Source organism: Gossypium hirsutum, chromosome D08 (genome assembly GCF_007990345.1).
Source record: "Gossypium hirsutum isolate 1008001.06 chromosome D08, Gossypium_hirsutum_v2.1, whole genome shotgun sequence".
Lineage (NCBI taxonomy): Eukaryota > Viridiplantae > Streptophyta > Magnoliopsida > Malvales > Malvaceae > Gossypium > Gossypium hirsutum.
Window position 1 is genome coordinate 68964333 of NC_053444.1, and position 20372 is coordinate 68984704.

Below are 20372 nucleotides of genomic sequence, written 5' to 3' on the forward strand. Positions count from 1 at the left end.
TATATATTCAGTTCCAGCATGGCCGGGATCCATGGATAAGCCCATAATGGACCCAAAAAGTAAAGATTATAAAGACGTCCATTAAGCCATTTATTATTCTAGGCCTAGATTCACAAAATTCCAAGTCCATCTATATCAAAATGTTATTTTTTTTAATTTATCAATTCAACTACAAAATATTTATAATTCGAGTGTATTTGAAGTGCATTGTCCTCTTATTTATAATGAGATTGTTCAAAACAAAATCGGATTCAATTTTTTGAAAAGCTTACCACTGCCCTTGTCTATATGTACTATATTTAAATGCTCTGTTGAGTTGATGCCACGAGTTAACTAAACACCAAATTTATTATGAAAATTTTTAAAAAAATCAAATATACAAAAAAAAGTAATATATTAAGAATTATATGAGTAATTTATATATTCTTTGAAAAAAACTCTTACTTTTAGTTAAATAAAATATTTGGTGTACTATAAGACTAAAAAATATATTTCTCCAAAATTACTTACAATTTCTTTTTGATGGTTTAAAGTAATAATATTTTAGAAAAGAAAAAACCATTCTCCATCTTATTTTCCTAGCATGATTCAAAATTTTGAAATTGTAAATGGGAAATGAATGATTAGAAGGTGAAGCATGCAAATTTTATGTGTGATTTGATCATCTATAACATCTATATAATGGCAAATAATAATTCCTTGAGAAAAGATTGTATTTTTCATGATTAAAATCATTAGAAAAATGCTTGTGTGATCACATAAAAAACACCTATATACAATATTATATGCAATTATACATGCCATTGATGATCAATTTGAGAAACAATATCAAAATGAGAAGAACAAGTTTTAAACGAGTGATCATTTTCTTGGGGTTAACACTTTGTTATGTACTTGGAGAGGCTGATTTAGGGTTGGATACAAGAAAACCTAAGATTTTAGATGGAAAAAATGTACCAAACAACCCTACAAGGCATGCAGTGAAATCAATTCAGGTATAATGTTTTTTTATCCTTTGTTTTAGTCTTTGAAATTTTCGACTTAGCTCATATATTTCATATATTGTCACCTCTTAAGGATAGCATTAAACAAATCTGGAGTTAGGGGCGAAGTCAAAATTTTTTTAAAAATTGTTGAGATTAAGTTATATATTTTTACGAGAGTTAAAATGTAATTCCACTCTTATATATATTGACTTATATTTTTATGGATTTCAAAAGGACTAAATCAAAATTCTAGTACTTTTTGAAGGCCAAACTATAATTTTACCAAACATTACTTTTAAGGTTTTATAAACATTAGGGGGACTCAAGCAAGGATTTTTCATTTTGGGGGGCATCAAGGCCCCTTCCTGCCACCCTCCCTTCGCTGTGTTTGGGGTTTAAATCCCAACATTTGTAATCCCTTACTAGGGTTTATTGCTTTTATATTTCGAACATATCAAGATAGGTGGTTTCGAGTTTGACAAAACGAAAGCTGCAGAATTTAGTTTCACAATGTTAGTGACATTCGCATTTTAGGGGTAAAATTAGGATCATAATTGTTTTGGAGGGTTAACTTATAATTTTATGATTTTTTGGGAGTCAAGACTGCTACCAACCCCTAAATTTATCCCTTTTAGTGATCTCTAAAATATTATCACTTGTATTTGGAAATACAAAATTAACGAATAACGATATATGTATTTGTTTGCAGAGTGAAGATGGTGACATTATAGATTGCATTGACATTTACAAGCAACCTTCATTGGATCATCCTTCTTTGAAGAATCACATCATCCAGGTATACATTTTCATTTTTTTTTTTAAAATAAAAGCTTTATTTTCATTTGATTTTGTTTAATGTAGTTGGCACCAAGTTATAATCCAAACATGGAGGAAATTCAGACAAGTGAACAACCTTTGAGGAGTGTAACATCTCAAGTATGGCAGAAAAGTGGAAGCTGTCCCAAAGGAACAATCCCAGTAGTTCGAAGAACCCATAATGATGATGAGTTATTATCTAACTCAAGGAAGAAGAGTCCATTGACCGTACATCAAAGGAACCATTCGGTACCCCCCATCACTTTCGATGCTAGTTTCTTATTTGTTCAAGCGATTAAACATGGCAAATCTATAATTCCTAATTCGCACTAAACTTGCTTTTTGAGTAGAGCTCGTGGACGGTATCAATATCATATATAGTAGATTAAATTTGAATCGAGTTATGAGTTTCAAATTTTGTCCGAGATCATTCATAAAATGTAAGTGACTAACTTAAAACCTAGACATATTTAAGGGTTGGTTTACTCACCCAAATTCGAAGATTTGCTTAAAATTTAGAAGGGGTTGAATAAAAATATTAGAGTTAAAAGATGGGCTTGAAAAAAAAACAAAATAAAAAATTTAAAATATGGACTAGATTTAGTTTCCAATATTTAGTGTCCAAACTCAACTTCACTTGACTCGATTTCAAGTTTATACTATATTAATTTTAATTATATGAAAAACAATATATCATAAAAGTAATTAACTATTAAGTTGTTTATAGTTAGAAATTTAATAAATATTAAATAAAAATAAATTATTTTAAAAAAAATAAAAAATATGGGAGAGTAGACAAAATTTGAGGCTTATATTTCATGTTGGGTCAAGCTTGGGCAACTATGTATAATTATACCATGCATAGACCCAACCAAAAACCCCAACTCTACTCAACCTAGGAATACTTCTACTTAAATCTATTTAAGTCAAACATATAATTCTTTTAATATTTACATTATAGTATAGCATATTTAATATTCTTATAATATAAATTACATAATACATAAAATACAAAAAAAATCCCACTTTTTTTTCCAAATCTATCTTTCAGATTTAATATTTTAGCTAAAACCCTTGAAAATATCGTGTGAATCTTTAAATTTAGACAAATAATTCGATTCTCCAACAAGTCTGATAGGAAGTTTTGCATTGTTTTAGAAGGCAATATTGTTGACGGAAGGGTATAACTATGCGGGAGTGAAAGCAGATATCAAAGTATGGAACCCTCATGTTGAATCCGACGATGAATATTCCACCTCTAGAATTAGCCTCCGAAGTGGTCCTTGGTATGATTTTGAGAGCGTTGAAGCTGGTTGGGCGGTTAGTATATCAAACTCTTTTTTAATACCTCTAAGCTCTTTTTTATTTTTTTTTGATATCTTTCATGTTCTTTTTGTGATTTATGTTCGAAGTTTGTATCTGTTCCCTTTAATAGTATCGTCTCTAAAATTTAAATCTACATTCTTTTATTAAGAATGCAATGTGTCTTGTCATTGCACTTGTTAGATAAGCTTATAGCTGTTAATATGCTTTTGAAGTTTTCAAGATTTTTTAGGTGAATCCTGGTGTGTATGGAGATAGACAAACTCGATTATTTGCTTATTGGACGGTAAGTTCACTTTAACACCTTTACTAGTGTCTCGAAGCTTCATTGTCAGTGCTGAATTTTGGCATTAAGTTTAGGGTTTTAATTAATTTTTTTTAAACCTAAAGGTTTAACTTTCAAGAAGTTTAAAGGGTTTAATGAGAATTTTTGAAAAATTTAAGGGGCTTTGAGTAAAACTTTCAAAAAGCTTAACGGGAATTTTAAAATATTGAGGGACTCAATTAAAATTTTCAAAAAAATTAGAGGCATAATGAGAACTTTCAAAAATTTTGAAGAGTATCATTTTAAAGTTCAATTGGATAATCTAATTTGTTGACTTTTTAAGATTGAAATTTACAAAATTTAACTCTAAAGGTAATGATGTTAGAAATGTACCGAAATCCAAGTTTAACATATCAAAATAACCAAACATTTGTGTGCATGTATAGGTTGATGCATCAAAGAAAACAGGGTGTTTTGATCTAACATGCCCCGGATTTGTTCAGACAAGCCATGAAATTGCTCTTGGTGCAGCCATTTACCCTATCTCTGTCTTCCGAGGTCTTCCATATCAGATAACTCTCTTTATATTTAAGGTCAGCAAAATATCAAAGCTCTAAACTTTCAATTACCAAAACATTATTAAAATCCCAATATGTTTTAATCTGATTTGATTGTAAATAGTTAACAGCTTAATATTTTCGACTACAAATTAAAATGGACTTAAACCAAAAATAATTAGAACTCGAAATGTTTTGAGCTTGGAATGACTCGAAACAAGATGACAAACCCGAAAAACCCAAAATGACTTAAATCTAGGGATGAAAAAGAACTTCCCAAAACTAATTTGATCAATTCGAATCATGGTGTTTGAATGATTTATGGAATACCAAAACCAAACTGATCTCACCTCTACTCAAATATGAAGCTTACTTGAACTTGGAGTGACTGAATCCAAAAAATCGACTAACAAACCTAAAAAACCTGAACTCAAAATGACCTAAAACAAAAAAAACCCGAACACGAAACTACACGAAACCGAAAACGATAAAAAATATTAAAAAACCGAATCAACCATATCCAAATTTATCCCATCCAAAACCAATCCAACATACCAAAACATTTGACACAAAGCAACGATTGAAATTTGTGATCATCATTTACATTTCAATTCCCTTTTTGTTTCATATTCAGGATCCAAACACAAACAATCTATGGGTACAATACGGTGAAAGAACCAACATAGGGTATTGGCCACCGAAGCTGTTCACAACACTGACCTACGGTGCGGAATGTGCGGAGTGGGGCGGCGATGTTTACAGCTCAAAGTTGGAGCAAGTTCCCCACACGGAAACACAAATGGGCAACGGTAATTTCCCGGATTATATCGACGGGAATTCAGGGTATATGAAAAGAATGAGGATTCTCGACATATCGCTCAACTTGAAATTCCCGGAATGGGTGGGCACTTATGCAGATGAATATTGGTGTTATCAATCTCAATATGTTTCGGATTATGTTGTAGATCCTGAGTTTTATTTTGGTGGCCCTGGAAGGAATGAAATGTGTCCTTGAAAAGAGAGTGTCTTCGTCAATGGCTTCAAATTATCTCTTCTTCTTTTTTTCTTTTCTTTTCTTTTCTTTTTTATGAACTTGATGATGATTGTGGTTTAGGGATAGTGAGGAAATTGAATGTGTTGTTTCTTTGCTTCCAGAACTTGGATTGTATAATCTATTTCGTATTTGAGTTTTGATGTTACGAATTAATAGTTTTCAGCATTCGGAAGTCATATATTTGAGTCTTGATTAATCTAGAGTCAAATTATAAGCGAAGCTATCTTGATGTTGTTTTTCTTATCCACAATTTTAAACCTAGAATCTCATTTAAAGTGTATTGTGCTTCTTATTGCCTGATTGTTTAAAGGGATAAATATCAAAGCTATACATGAACTTCGATTCAATGTGCAATATCATCCATTAACTTTGATTTTGTGTAATTTTATACATGAAATTTCGATTTGATTCAATTTTTACAAATCACTAACAACATTATCGAATTCACACTATTTTACGTTAATATATTTCATACACAAACAATTATATTAATAAAAAATGAAAATAAATGTATGTATTCATTTCTTTAAATGTGTATAATTGAATCAAAATCAAAGTTTTATATATACATATAAACCACAATTCAAGTTTCATGTATATAATTGCATCAAATCAAAATTGTCAAGTTCAAGGGCTAACTTCTACAAGAAAAAATTTAGGCCCCAATATAAGAATAATTGTCAAGTTCAGGATCGATCTTAGACAAAAAATAAAGTTTAAGCCCAATGCGAGAATAGTTACCAAGTTTAGGCCCGAAAAAGCAATTTAACCTTTTTTTTATTCTTATCTGAATTTAATTCAATCATTAAAAATTGTGTATGTTTTATTTGCAGAAAGATTCATACAAGACAACAGGTTGCTTTGACCTCCATTGCAGTGGCTTCGTTCAAACAAGCTCCAAAGTTGCCTTTGGTGGAGCCCTTGAGCCTGCCTCCACTGAGTTTGGTCAACAGTATTATATCAATGTTGACATATTTATGGTAACCTTAACCCCTTTTTTTTTTCTCAGCTTTTTCTTTGGTCGAATTCTCATTTTAGTCCCTCTAGTAAATCGACATTAAATTGTCGTTATTAGAGTTATAATGTGGATTTATTATTAGTTGAATTTAGTTGACTGAATTTTCATATAGTCTTGATTGTATGATCCAATAACAGTAAAAAAAAATTCATCTTATCACTTGAACAATTATAACTAATGGTCTTATCAATTTGGACCTACTATAACATTATAAAAGTAGAAAAAGTTAGAGGGGGCTAATTTTCAAATTTGGTATAATTTGATTCCTTTACTTTTATAATATTATTTCTAGGTCTAAATTGATAACATAATAAGTTGTTGCTATTAAATTGATGACGTGATTCTTTTATAAAACAACAACAACATTCTGCTAATATATAAATTTAGATTAAAACATACTCAAAGTTCTTATATCTAAATTCCTTGAGCATAGACTAATCCTAAATCCGAAAAAATAGATACCTGAATTCCTTGAAATAAATATAGGGGGGCCAAATTCCAATTGTATAAAGAGTATAAGGACTTTGAGCATAGACTAACCCTAAATTTATTATTTTATCACTTTAAGGACAACTACTTACTACATTATCAATTTAAGCCTACTAATTGAATTCGGTTATCCATTTAATTTAGGGTTTAGGGCCAATTTTACTTTGGCTGAGAAAAAAAGTGTTAAATTGAAACAAAATGGTTAAATCTGAACATAGAACAAGAACTAAAACCAGAATAAAAATAAATTTTCTAAAAGAGTAATACTATTATAAACCTCGTTGGCTAATTGTTTATATATACATAAACCATCTTAAGATTTGACTGACATGTAAAATCATTATCGCTTTAACAACAACATCTAATCGATTGAGATGTTTGACTTGCAGGATCCAAACACGAACAATTGGTGGCTAAAAATTAAGGAAGATTTGATAATTGGGTATTGGCCAGCATCAACACTACTATTTTACTTGAATCATAGTTCAACGCTGGTTGAATGGGGTGGACAAGTTTATAGCTCAAATGTGAAGAAAGAGCCACACACAAAGACCGGCATGGGAAGTGGCCAATTTGCTTCTGGTCTAAGAGGGAATGCATGTTACATGGATAATATTGCCATTGTTGATTTCTCAATGCAACTCAAGTATCCACAGTGGGTAGGCACTTGGGCTGATGAACAGTATTGCTACACTGCTTTGAATTACCAAGAAGGATATGGAACTTTACCGGTTTTTTACTTTGGGGGACCTGGTCAAAATTTTAATTGTCCCTAGAGTCAACCCTAAGGCTCAGGTGTTCACTTTTTTTTAGAAATTGTCTAAGTTTGGATCATAGAAATGGCCTGTTGTGGTGTGTTAGTAGTGATTTGTTTTTATTAGTAACAAATTTAATAGAAGAATTTTAATAAGTATTAGTAATTAGACTTACATTTTTAAATTTAAATAATAATAAAGTATGAGACTAAAACGGACAAAGAATATAGGGACTTAGAAACATATCATATATATATATAATATAGCAATATGAGGTTACTAAAAAGGAAATAAATAGTCATATATATTCTCATTATAGTTTTTTTTGACACCGACACTCTCACACTAATTTACAATTTGGGTAAATTTCTATTTTCCTCGTTGCCTTTTAAAATTTTAAATTATTCCATGTTTTTGTTAATTTTTTTTATTTTTTATATGTTAAATATGAAATTAATTTTAAATAAATTATCTCTTCATTTTAAGATTTTACTTAAATTTAATTAAATTTTAATGTTATAATATTAAAATTAATAAATCTTACATTGTTAAGCTTAAAATATAGTTTAAGAAAATACACGTACTAATAACATTTATCAAATTAAATTTATACTTTGCAAATATAATAGGATTATATTCATTGATTAAATTAGAGCAAAGATAAATATAAAATTATAAAAAAATATAATATTAATAATTTTAGCATTAAAACGAATTAATTTAACAATATATATAATAAATAACCTATAAAAAATTATTAATAATATTATTTAAATTATAATATATTAATATTAATACTCAAACCATGATAAATTTTTATATTAAATATTTTTAAAAATATTTTTTAATTACATTAATTTTTAATTTATTAATTATTTTTGAAGAAATTGATTAAAATTTTAAGCAAAAACTAATATTATAAAATTAAACATATAAAAACGACCTGTTATTGCACCGAAATACAAACTAGTTTTAATCTATAAATATATATAATTTATCTTCCACTCGCATTATTGATATGTCATCCTTTAATATTATTTGAAATTTTCATCTAATTAATATACCTACATTAAGTTTTTAGATTTTTTTTTATAACCACGGGTGTACTCATACATTTTACGGTTAGAATATGTTTAGGTCAAAGGTGATAATTAGATAAAGTCGTTTTAATAATATTGATTTCAAAATTCAAATGCTGTTGGTGGTGATTTAAAAAATATATAATTTGGATTTGGCAGATAGGATTTTATTCATTACATCTCCAAATTTAAGGTAAATACAATTTTTTTTTTATGCTTGTAAGGGATTTTATTAATTACATATGCCCAACAAGGAATCTGAATTAAAAACATTCTTAAAAAGCACTTTGCCATTTATTAGAATTTAAAACTTGAAGCATTCAACTTCTTATATTACAGCAATTTTCAAGACCCCAAAGAACAGATTTGCTTAAAACAATGGCAAATTTTATTTTCGGGGTTTTCTTGATTCTGGTTTTATCATATTTGAGTAACAGAGTAACTGGAAAAGCTACTGTCAAAGAAATTCACGCAGATGTTGATGGGAAATTAAAGGAGCTTAACAAGCCTGCTGTGAAGACCATACAGGTAAAAGTTTTTACTAAAACCTGAAATAATATTAGACAGGATATAATTATATGAGTGTTGAAAATGAATATGGCAGAGTGATGATGGGGATATTATCGATTGTGTCGATATCTATAGACAACCTGCTTTCGATCACCCTGCATTAAGGAATCACGTTATTCAGGTAATTCTTTTTTCTATCATTACTTTTTTTTTTCTTTATCATTGCGACTGCTGATGTAATGGATGCTATTGAACATTGCAGATGAAACCCAATTTCAATTTCAAAGAAATGGAATTCAATTCGAAAAATGGGTCGTCGAAGCTAACTGTGTTTCAGACATGGCAAAAAAGCGGGAGCTGCCCGAAAGGAACTGTCCCAATTCGAAGGATTCGAAGAGAGGATTTACTGAGAGCGCAATCTGTCCAACAGTTTGGAAGAAAACCTCAAGAAGTTGTCTTGAAATCAAACACAACAATTGGCCGATTTCCATCTATTAATAGCAACGCACTCGCACTTCCTGCTATTGTTAACCGATCCGTAAGCATATTTTTGAGTATTTTAGTTCGGGTAACTTTATTGTTTAGGGTTTGAGGCACATTTTTGATTAATTATTTGAATGAATTATTTTAGATTCCGAATAATTTAACTTTGATTCCTTGACTTTCCTTGGTTTTAAATCCATTTAAATTGATGTTGTGTTTGAGTTGACCGCATTTTGTTCACAAATTCAAGTCAAAATTGATTGATGTAATTGAATTGGTGGGGTTTTTTGTTTTTTAAACAGGCAGCAATTCTTGCTACAGTTGGAGCCAATTACACAGGAGCTAAAGCGGATATCAATGTTTGGAATCCAAATGTTGAATCTGAAGATTTCACTACTGCTCAAGTCTGGCTTAAAGCTGGCCCTAATGATAATTTTGAAAGCATAGAATCCGGATGGACAGTAAGTTTTAATCTAAACTCGAAAATTTGCTTTCATCTAGATTTGATAATTAAATGTTTGACAAGTTAAATTAGTTTAATCCGAATACAAAACAATCTAATTTTCAAATGATTAATATAGAAATTATCTAAACTGATAATGATTTGACTTGAAAAATCAAATTCAAAATATTTGAACTCGAAATTAACCCAAACTGAAATTGATTTGAACCAAACCTAATTCGGATCGAATCAATTGAAAAGCAACCTCACTCAACACTGTTCTTTTTTTTGTTTGTTTGTTGTTCTTTTTGTTTTTCTTATTAACTTTTCAATATTTTTTCTCAGGTAAACCCACAATTATATGGTGACAAAAAGACCAGATTATTTGCACATTGGACTGTAAGTACATGAAAGTTTTTACAATTAATTTTTTCTGTATTGTATAATTATAGAGTTAGTGTTGACACATATCATGCAAGTATTATGGATGAATATCCTTTGACCATCGGGCTAATCATAAGAGTTTGCAATTAATTAAATCATTAAAAATGATGTGTTTTATCTTGTTGGAAGGAATTATATGGTTAATGTACACACTGATGATATCACATTATCCAACATATTTGCAGAAAGATTCTTACAAGACAACAGGTTGTTTTGACCTCCAATGCAGTGGCTTCATTCAAACAAGCTCTAAAATTGCCCTTGGTGCAGCCATTTCGCCTATATCCATGGAGTTAGGTCAACAGTACTATATCACCATTGGCATTTATATGGTAAGATTAACCTCTCTTTTTTCTCTCAGCTTTTTCTTTGGTCTAGTTTTAATTTTAGCCCCTCTAGTAAATTGAGATTAAATTGTCGTTATTAGAGTAATGATGTAAATTTATTTTTAGTTGAATATAGTTGAAAGAATGAATTTTCAAATAGTCTTGACTATATGACCAAAATAATAATAAAAGAAAATCAAGTTATCAGTTCGAATCTACTATAACATTATAGAAGTTGAAAAAATTAGAGGGATAAATTTTTTATTTTGATATAATTTGGTCCTTTACTTTTATCAAATTATTCCTAGGTCTAAATTGACAATTTGTTGCTATTAAATTGATGATGCCTTAACATTATGCTGATATATAAATTTAGGTTAAAATATGTTCAAAGTCTTTATACTTTTCGGATATTATTCTTAGGTCTAAATTGAGAACACAATTTGGACCTACCATGATATTATAGAAGTTAAAAAAAAATAGAGAGAGATTGCATTTTGCTCACTTTACTCAAAAAAATAGGTAAATTAGTCCATGTACGTTAGATCAAAGAGCAAACTAATTATTTTTGTTAAAAAATTCATCCATTTCTACGGTTAAAAATTAGAATGTTTGACGAAACAACTAAACAATTACTTATGGTATGTCACATGTACCTTATGCTAACATATAGGGACTAGGTTTTAACAATAAAAATGGATGAAACTTTTAATGAAAGAACTAGTTTGTTTTTTTATATAACATACAAGGATTGATATTTACCTTCTTCTTCTTAGTATAAAAGCCTCTATAGTACTTTTACCAAGTCTCATTGACTCAAGGCCCCAACCTTAACCAATAAACCAATGTATTTTCTTTGTTGTACGTAGATTTTATTTTGAATTGTTTGGTTTGTAGGATGAAAACACAAACAATTGGTGGCTAATATTTGGGAATGGTATAACAATTGGATATTGGCCAGCATCAACACTAAATGTCTTGAAGAATAGTGCAACAATGGTTGAATGGGGTGGACAAGTTTATAGCCCAAATGTGCAGAAATCGCCACACACCAAGACCGCCATGGGGAGTGGCAAATTTGCTTCTAGTCTAAAAGGGAATGCATGTTACATGGAGAATATTGGCATTGTGGATTTCTCAACGCAACTTCAGTACCCACCTGCGGTGACCACTTTGGCTGAAGAGAATTATTGCTACACTGCTTTAAATCACCAAGATGGATCCGAAAGTTCACCAACTTTTTACTTTGGGGGACCTGGTCAGAATTATAATTGTCCATAGAGTCCTCTAAATATATAGTTTTTGTTTTTGTTTTGGCTTGTGTCCGTGATTTATATTATAATACAATAAAATCATGGTTTGCGTAGGTGAAAGTATAATTAACTCTCTTTATAAAAGCTCTATTTGTCTACCAAGATTTAACTTATTATAGAGAGGCAGTTGTTGTACACCTATAATACCATCTTGTTATTGAGAAATAATTGTTGTAAATCTACTATAGAATTAATATAATGAATTTTTATAAAATAAAGAATGTAAAAATTATGTTAAGCCAAAATCAAATCAACAAAATAAAAATATATATAGCAGACGCATGTGCTATTACTTTTATGCATCTTTTATTTTGCATTTTTCACATAATTAATTATGGAGTTCTTAAATCTAAAATTTAATTAATTAGCACGAGTTATCAAAATAAATAAATTAATTTATCATGAGTTGTTAAATTCAAGTAATCATGTTATAAGTTTATGTCATTTCAAATAATTCATAGTAGAAAAAAAAACTTAATAGTTTATTGAATTGATATATTTAATTCCACTCGTTGAAGATTATTTTCATTTAATAAAAATTGATTAATAAAATTTTTCACGTGAAGTTTGAACATTTTATTGAAATAACATACTGATTAAAATAAGTTTTATTTAATAAATTATAATTAATAGGTTTTCTTATATAAAACAACTATAATTTTATTTCAAATTTTATACAATCTATTGTTATAGAAAATTAATTTAATAAAGAACATACTTCATAACTATGGTTGTTGCTGTTATAAGTGAGAATATGATATAGAGAGTTCAAATAAAACATAAAAAATCAGTTCTGCTAGAAACTTGGTTGTTTTAGCGAGTGACTGTTATTGAAAGGGTTTATTGTACTACGAATGCCATGTATTAGGAGTCAAATTGTCTTTATACGTCATATAAAAGAACAAATTAATCTTTTTATTAAAAATTCTATCATTTTCTACTGTTAAGCGGTAACGTGACTGACGAAGCAACTAATTATGTGGCTTTAATTAAAAACCATGTCGAAGACGACTTGGATAACCATTAGTCATATATCTTTAGTTTTACATACATATAGTAATAACAACTAATAAAGGAAATAATCTTTAGTTTCCAGAACATCACAGATTTTGGCATAAATCTTTAAGATTGTAACAGTTATATTTTTTCATGTTATATTTGTTTCAATCGTTCTTCATTTTTTAATAATTTGTTTTAGAAAATGGCAAATTTTATTTTTAGGGTTTTATTGACTCTGGTTTTGTCATATTTGTGTAATAGTGTCAATGGAAAAGCTAATTTTAAAGAAATTGACGAGAAATTAAAGCAGCTTAACAAGCCTGCAGTGAAGACCATACAGGTAAAAATATTTACTACAACCGAGAAAATATTAGACACGATATAGTTATATGAATACGAACAAGATTGAAATGAGTGTTTATTTTGAGCGTTGAAAATGGTTATGGCAGAGTGAAGATGGAGATATTATCGATTGCGTCGATATCTACAAACAGCCTGCTTTCGATCACCATGCGTTAAAAAATCACATTATCCAGGTAAAATTTTCTATTATTACTTTCTTCTTTGAGCATGATTGCGGACATGGATGCTATTCAAACATTACAGATGAAACCTAGTTTTGATTTGAAAGAGGAGAGATTGAGCTCGAAAAACGAGTCCACAAAGCTAGCAATCTTTCAAACATGGCAAAGAAGCGGAAGTTGTCCGGAAGGAACCGTTCCAATTCGAAGGATTCGAAGAGAGGATTTACTGAGAGCGAAATCCGTCCAACAATTCGGAAGAAAACCTCATGAAGTTGTCTTGAAATCAAATACAACAGTTGAACATAAAGATGGCCAACTTCCATCAATTAATACCACCGCACTCGCAATGCCTGTTATTGTTAATCGATCCGTAAGCATATTTCGTGTTAATTAAAGTTTTAAAATCTTCGTGTCATTTTAATTTGGGTTTGAGACTCATTTCAAATTAATTATTTGAATATTTTTGAGTTTCACTCTTTTCGAGTTTATATTGTCTTAGGTTCCGAACAATTTAAGTTTAGCTTATTGACTTTTCGTAGTTAAATCGATTTTGTGTTTGAGTTGACTTAATTTGTTGACGGGTATCAGTTAAAATCTACGGATCTAATCGAATGGGTGGGATTTTTTTTTTCTTTCTGAAACAGGCAGCAACTCTTGTTACAGTTGGATACAATTACATAGGAGCTAAAGCGGATATCAATGTTTGGACTCCAAATGTTGAAGCTCAAGATGAATACACTACAGCTCAAATCTGGCTTAAAGCTGGCCCTGGTGATAATTTTGAAAGCATAGAATCTGGATGGACAGTAAGTCGACTCAACCCCAAAAATTTGATTTAACTCAATTTGATAATAAAAAATCAATAATTTATAATAATTCGAACTCAAAATAACTCGACTTAAAATATCAAATCCAAAAGATCCGAACTTCAAATTGACTTAAATCTAAAATGATTCCAATTGAAACTGACCTGAACCAGAATGTCTAGTAAAGTTTTAAAATCCAAATTAGCCCTGATTCGGATTGATTCAATCTGAAAGCAACCCGACCCGACTTTCTTTTTTTCCTTTCAGTTTCTTTAATAACTTTTCAATATTGTTCTCAGGTAAACCCACAATTATATGGTGACAAAAGGACCAGATTATTTGCACATTGGACTGTAAGTACATAAAAAAGATTTTAAAGAGCAAAAATGTGCAATTAGTTAAATCATTAAAAAAGTTGTGTTTTTTATTTACAGAAAGATTCATACAAGACAACAGGTTGCTTTGACATGACTTGCAGTGGCTTTGTTCAAACAAGTTCCCAATATTTACTTGGCGGATCCATTGAGCCTGTCTCTACTGAGTTTGGTCAACAATATGATCTCACTGTTGGCATTTATATGGTAACCCTTTTTTCTCAGCTACTTCTTTGCTTTAATTGTGACTTTAGTCCCTCTAGAAAATCGAGATTAAATTGATGACATCACATCATTAATTGTTAAAATTATGGTGTCGGTTTTGTGTAAATTTAATATTGATTGAACCCTTTTTTTATAGGATTTTCAGATGTTCGTTAATGATTGAATAATAGTAAAAAAAATTCCACGTCATCATTTTAATAGCAACAACTAATAGTTTTATCAAATTGGTCCTACAATAACATTATAAAAGTAAACAAGAAGTAAAGGGATTAAATTTTGAATTTATATAATTTGGTCCATTTTCTATTACAACATTATTCATGGGTCTAAATTGATGACACAATTTGTCATTGTTGTTGTTAAAGTAACAATGCGATGAGATGTAAAATATTTATTATCAGTTTAGCCTAGTTGATTGAAATTTTATTTAATGTTGCATGTATGATCGAATATCAGTAAAAAGAATCCACAACATCAATTTTAACGTGTAATTGAGTGGTTTGATTTGCAGGATCCAAACACAGCCAATTGGTGGCTAAAAATTGGGAAAGATGTACCAGTTGGGTATTGGCCAGCATCAACACTACTATTTTACTTGAATCATAGTTCAACACTGGTTGAATGGGGTGGACAAGTTTATAGCTCAAATGTGAAGAAAAAGCCACACACAAAGACCGGCATGGGAAGTGGCCAATTTGCTTCTGGTCTAAGAGGGAATGCATGTTACATGGATAATATTGCCATTGTTGATTTCTCAATGCAACTCAAGTATCCACAGTGGGTAGGCACTTGGGCTGATGAACAGTATTGCTACACTGCTTTGAATTACCAAGAAGGATATGGAACTTTACCAATTTTTTACTTTGGAGGACCTGGTCAGAATTATAATTGTCCTTAGAGTCCTCTAAATATTTTTTTATCGTTTATATTAGAATAAAATCCAATGTGGTGGAAAGGTTTCCTTAGCATCGTTGTTCGATAGAATAAAAGTGTTTGTTTTTACATTAAAAAAAGGTCAAATTCTATTTAAAGTCCTTGTATAATACATTTTCAACATATTTTTTTAAAAATTAAGTCACACCAAATAAATTGATAGAATTCAAGGAAAAAATTGGCCTTTGTCTCGTTGCTCATTGCTCTCCCCATATAAAATGAAGTTGGAGGTACTTTACGTTGTACTCCTAGTACAAGGGTTTCCATGATATTTTTACGATAAATATATGCATTTGTTCCAAGGAAATATTTAGAATCTATATTATTAATAAAACCCATGATTGGATTGGCGCCACGGGTTAATCGTCTACCAAACTAGATTAGAAAATGACTAATATACATTTTTATTAAATGACTATTATTATTATTTTGATGGCATTTTTGTTTTTCCGTACTTTTATATAATTGTTAAATAAAATAACTAAAATTGACATATCTAATAATTGAACTCATGTTTAATAGATTTATAAACAAATTCTTTACCACTACGCTAATAGTAATAATTCTTGAGTAAACTTTAAAAAAATTAACTTTTAATATATCATGTTTTCTCTCACTAGATTTGTGTATATAAATAATATCATTGATTACGCTGGTGTTACAAGTCAATTCAATAGTTGATTTTTAAAAAAAAAATAGAATTTTAATATCGAATTTTATTTTTACTAACTTGATCTCTTTTTGATGTGCTATAGAAAAATGATGATTTCATTATGATGTATTTACCTATTTCAATTTTCTTTTACTCACAAGTTAAAATATTTTTTTATTTTAATTCCGTACATATGGCATATGTATACGTGTGTAATAGGGTTTCTTGTATATATAAAAACGACAGATATATTACCATAATAACTTCATTAAGGGTATTTAATTTAAATTTTTTAAAATAAAAGGAAACTGATGAATGATGAAAAGTAATTAATATTTGTTTTTAATGAAAACAATCAGTTAAGGAAAGTTTATTTTGATAAGGATTTCAATTCTAATAAAGAAATAAATAAAAATAAATATTCAAATTTAATTAGTAATTAGTGAAGGATAAGATAGTTAAAATAACCAATTAATTAAAGTTTATTCTAAAAAACGAAATAAATAAATTCAATATTAATAAAAAATTAAATAAAATTATGTAATAATTAAAATTCAACGAGAAAATCACGATTTAGGGTGGGTTTGGATGGGTGATTGGATGCGGTACGGTGCGTTTAGCTTACTTTTTGTCTCACGCTATAGGATTGCTACAGTATCTAATTTTACCGCCACCTCTGTTTTTACACTAACCGCAGATAAACGCACCGTCCATCCAAACTCACCCTTAATCTTTTGAAAAAAGAAAGACATTTTAATACGAAAAATGTAACTGGTTAAAGCTAAAGAGCATAGAAACTTATATGATTTTTAATGATAATAAAGGGATTGTTAGACAGTGTTGGTATTTTATATTTTTGGGAATTATTTTTTTATAAAAATAATAAGTAATAAAGGAAATAATCTTTAGTTTCCAAAGCATCATATATAGTCATAAATCTTTAAGATTGTAACGGCTTCTTTTTTCATGTTATATTTGGTTCATTCGTTCTTCATTCTTTTAGGGAGTAAAAGAAATGGCAAATTTTATTTTTAGGGTTTTCTTGACTCTGGTTTTGTCATATTTGTGTAATAGAGTCAATGGAAATGCGAATTTTAAAGATGTTGAAGAGAAATTAAAGCAGCTTAACAAGCCTGCAGTGAAGACCATACAGGTAAAAGTATTTACTAAAACCGAGGTAATTACGCACAAGGTCGATGGGTGTTTCTTTTGAGCATTGAAAATGACTATGGCAGAGTGAAGATGGGGATATCATCGATTGCGTCGATATCTACAAACAGCCTGCTTTTGATCACCCTGCGTTAAAGAATCATGTTATCCAGGTAAAACTTTCTATCATTACTTCTTTTTTTATTGTTGTTGCTGTAGATGTAATGCTATTCAACATTGTAGATGAAACCCAGTTTCGATTTGAAAGACGAGAAATTGAGCTCCAAAAACGAGCCTGCAGAGCTAGCAGTGTTTCAAACGTGGCAAAGAAGTGGAAGTTGTCCGGAAGGAACCGTCCCCATTCGGAGGATTCGAAGAGAGGATTTATTGAGAGCGAAATCTGTCCAACAGTTTGGAAGAAAACCTCATGAAGCTGTCTTGAATTCAAGCACAACAATTGAACATAGAGATGGCCAACTTCCATCTATTAATACCACCGCTGTTGCACTACCTATTATTGTTAATCGATCCGTAAGCATATTTGGAATTAATTTAAGGTCTAACTTTGGGTTTTTTTTGTTGTTTCTCGTTCTAGTTATTCGGATTTAAGGCTCATTTCTAATTAATTTGTATTCGAATTGACTGAATTTTGTTGACAGATTTAAGTAAAAATTGACGGATCTAATTGAATTGATGGTTTTTATTTATTTTTTTGAACAGGCAGCAACTCTTGTTACACTTGGATACAATTACATAGGAGCTAAAGGAATCTTCAATATTTGGAATCCGAATGTTGAAGCTCAAGATGAATACACTACAGCTCAAATATGGCTTAAAGCTGGCCCTGGCGATAATTTTGAAAGCATAGAATCGGGATGGACGGCAAGTTTTAATTTAAACCTAACTCTATTTGATAATAAAAAGTTAACAACTTAAATTTATCTAATTTGAATCCGAAATGGTTCACTTAAAATATCTAAATCCATAATGATCCGACATTAACCTAAATCTGAGATGATCTCAACTGAAATTGTCTTGGACTAAAATGACTCATAAATTATAAAATTCATATTAGCCGTTAGGAGCGAACAGGGAATATTTTAACAGGTGACAAAATTGAATTATAAATTTTTTAAATGTGTTTTTATTTTTAAGGGGTAAAGTGTAATTTTTTCTATATTAATTTATAAGAGGTTAGGATTGAATTTATTTTAATTTTGTGGGGGTTAAGGCCCTGTCTGTCCCTTGTATCTGCCCTTATTAACCCTGATTCAGATTGATTCAATCTGAAAGCAACCCGACCCGACATTTTTTTCCCTTTCAGTTTCTTTAATAACTTTTCAATATTTTATTCAGGTAAACCCACAATTATATGGTGACAAAAGGACCAGATTATTTGTACATTGGACTGTAAGTACATAAAAAAGTTTTTAAAGAGTAAAAATTTGCAATTAATTCAATCATTAAAAAAGTTGTGTTTTTTATTTACAGAAAGATTCATACAAGACAACAGGTTGCTTTGACATGACTTGCAGTGGCTTTGTTCAAACAAGTTCCCAACATGTACTTGGTGGATCCATTGGGCCTGTCTCTACTGAGTTTGGAAAACAATATTATCTCAGAGTTGGCATTTATATGGTAACATTAAAACCCTTATTCTCAGCTTTTCTTTCTTTTGTTTATTTATGATTTTAGTCCCTCTAATAAATCGAGATTAAATTGATGATATTATTAGTTGTGGTTATTAAACTTAAGAATTTAACTATAAACTTATTATTGGTTGAATATAGTTATTGAATTTTCACACAGTCTTGATTGTATGAATAAATAGTAGTAAAAAGAATCATATATACATGAGTTTATGAGTGAATAAAAGTAAAAAAGAAAAGGGTAAACCATGGTAGAGGTCACCCAGCAATGGTTGGTTGTAAAAACGGAAATACATAAAAATTCAAGATAGTTGGATGAGTAAAATTAAATAATTTAGTGGCTATTTTGTAATTGTTCATAGTTAGGTAGCTAAAACAGAAAAAAAAAATATCATCACAACAAGTAATCGTGATATCAATTTAGTGATTAAAAATCTATGTCCATCACTTTAACGAGAACAACTAATCTGAGTGGTTTTATTTGCAGGATCCGAACACAGCCAATTGGTGGCTAAAAATTGGGAAAGATATACCAGTTGGGTATTGGCCAGCATCAACCCTAATGTTTTACTTGAATCATAGTTCAACAATGGTTGAATGGGGTGGACAAGTTTATAGCTCAAATGTGAAGAAAAAGCCACACACAAAGACTGGTATGGGAAGTGGCAAATTTGCTACTGGTCTAAAAGGGAATGCATGTTCCATACTGAATATTGCCATTGTTGATTTCTCAATGCAACTCAAGTATCCACAGTGGGTAGGCACTTGGGCTGATGAACAGTATTGCTACACTGCTTTAAATTATCACGAAGGATATGGAAAATTACCAATTTTTTACTTTGGAGGACCTGGTCAGAATTATAATTGTCCTTAGAGTCCTCTAAATATTTTTTTTATCGTTTATATTAGAATAAAATCCAATGTGGTGGAAAGGTTTTGCTTGGCAGCGTTGTTCTTTTTTAATTATGATAGGATAAAATTGTTTGTTACATTAAAAAAGAGGTCAAATTCTATTTAAAGTCCTTGTATAATACATTTTCAACGTATTTTGCAATATTGTCAAAGCCAAATCAGATTAATTGGTTCAACCAAAAACTGATTGGACCAATGTCATGGAATCAAAACAAAGGAGAGAACCGGGAAAAGAAACCATTAAACTAGATAAATACGTTCCAAAAAAACTGTACGAACTTGTTTAAGA

General features: G+C 29.9%; 5 protein-coding genes across 6 annotated transcripts; all 5 read left to right on the plus strand.

The window, feature by feature from the left end:
• The first annotated feature begins 700 nt into the window (after window positions 1-700).
• Window positions 701-5146, plus strand: LOC107932828 (uncharacterized). 2 transcript variants are annotated; one of them, XM_016864930.2, is made up of 7 exons: window positions 705-995; window positions 1696-1782; window positions 1848-2051; window positions 2961-3122; window positions 3358-3411; window positions 3837-3983; window positions 4582-5146. In XM_016864930.2, the coding sequence occupies exons 1-7, from the start codon at window positions 786-788 to the stop codon at window positions 4960-4962; spliced, it is 1245 nt and encodes a 414-aa protein (XP_016720419.1). In that variant the 5' UTR covers window positions 705-785; the 3' UTR covers window positions 4963-5146. The 2 variants fall into 2 exon arrangements, with proteins under 2 accessions (XP_040954976.1, XP_016720419.1); XM_041099042.1 differs by lacking the exon at window positions 3837-3983 and having other exon boundaries at window positions 701-995.
• Window positions 5147-5819: 673 nt separating this feature from the next.
• On the plus strand, window positions 5820-7284 carry LOC121220389 (uncharacterized). Its single transcript, XM_041100092.1, has 2 exons — window positions 5820-5981; window positions 6898-7284. The coding sequence occupies exons 1-2, from the start codon at window positions 5820-5822 to the stop codon at window positions 7282-7284; spliced, it is 549 nt and encodes a 182-aa protein (XP_040956026.1).
• Window positions 7285-8670: 1386 nt separating this feature from the next.
• LOC107932827 (uncharacterized) lies at window positions 8671-11911 on the plus strand. The gene is made up of 7 exons (XM_016864929.2): window positions 8671-8870; window positions 8947-9033; window positions 9115-9390; window positions 9638-9796; window positions 10123-10176; window positions 10407-10553; window positions 11445-11911. Exons 1-7 carry the CDS (start codon window positions 8721-8723, stop codon window positions 11826-11828), a joined length of 1257 nt encoding a protein of 418 aa, XP_016720418.1. The 5' UTR covers window positions 8671-8720; the 3' UTR covers window positions 11829-11911.
• Window positions 11912-12194: 283 nt separating this feature from the next.
• Window positions 12195-15744, plus strand: LOC121220390 (uncharacterized). The gene is made up of 8 exons (XM_041100093.1): window positions 12195-12199; window positions 13121-13199; window positions 13309-13395; window positions 13466-13753; window positions 14028-14189; window positions 14489-14542; window positions 14624-14770; window positions 15300-15744. The coding sequence occupies exons 1-8, from the start codon at window positions 12195-12197 to the stop codon at window positions 15684-15686; spliced, it is 1209 nt and encodes a 402-aa protein (XP_040956027.1). The 3' UTR covers window positions 15687-15744.
• A 1644-nt stretch (window positions 15745-17388) lies between these two features.
• LOC121203334 (uncharacterized) lies at window positions 17389-20133 on the plus strand. The gene is made up of 6 exons (XM_041100094.1): window positions 17389-17526; window positions 17609-17938; window positions 18243-18404; window positions 18879-18932; window positions 19014-19160; window positions 19659-20133. Exons 1-6 carry the CDS (start codon window positions 17389-17391, stop codon window positions 20043-20045), a joined length of 1218 nt encoding a protein of 405 aa, XP_040956028.1. The 3' UTR covers window positions 20046-20133.
• The last annotated feature ends 239 nt before the right edge of the window (window positions 20134-20372 follow it).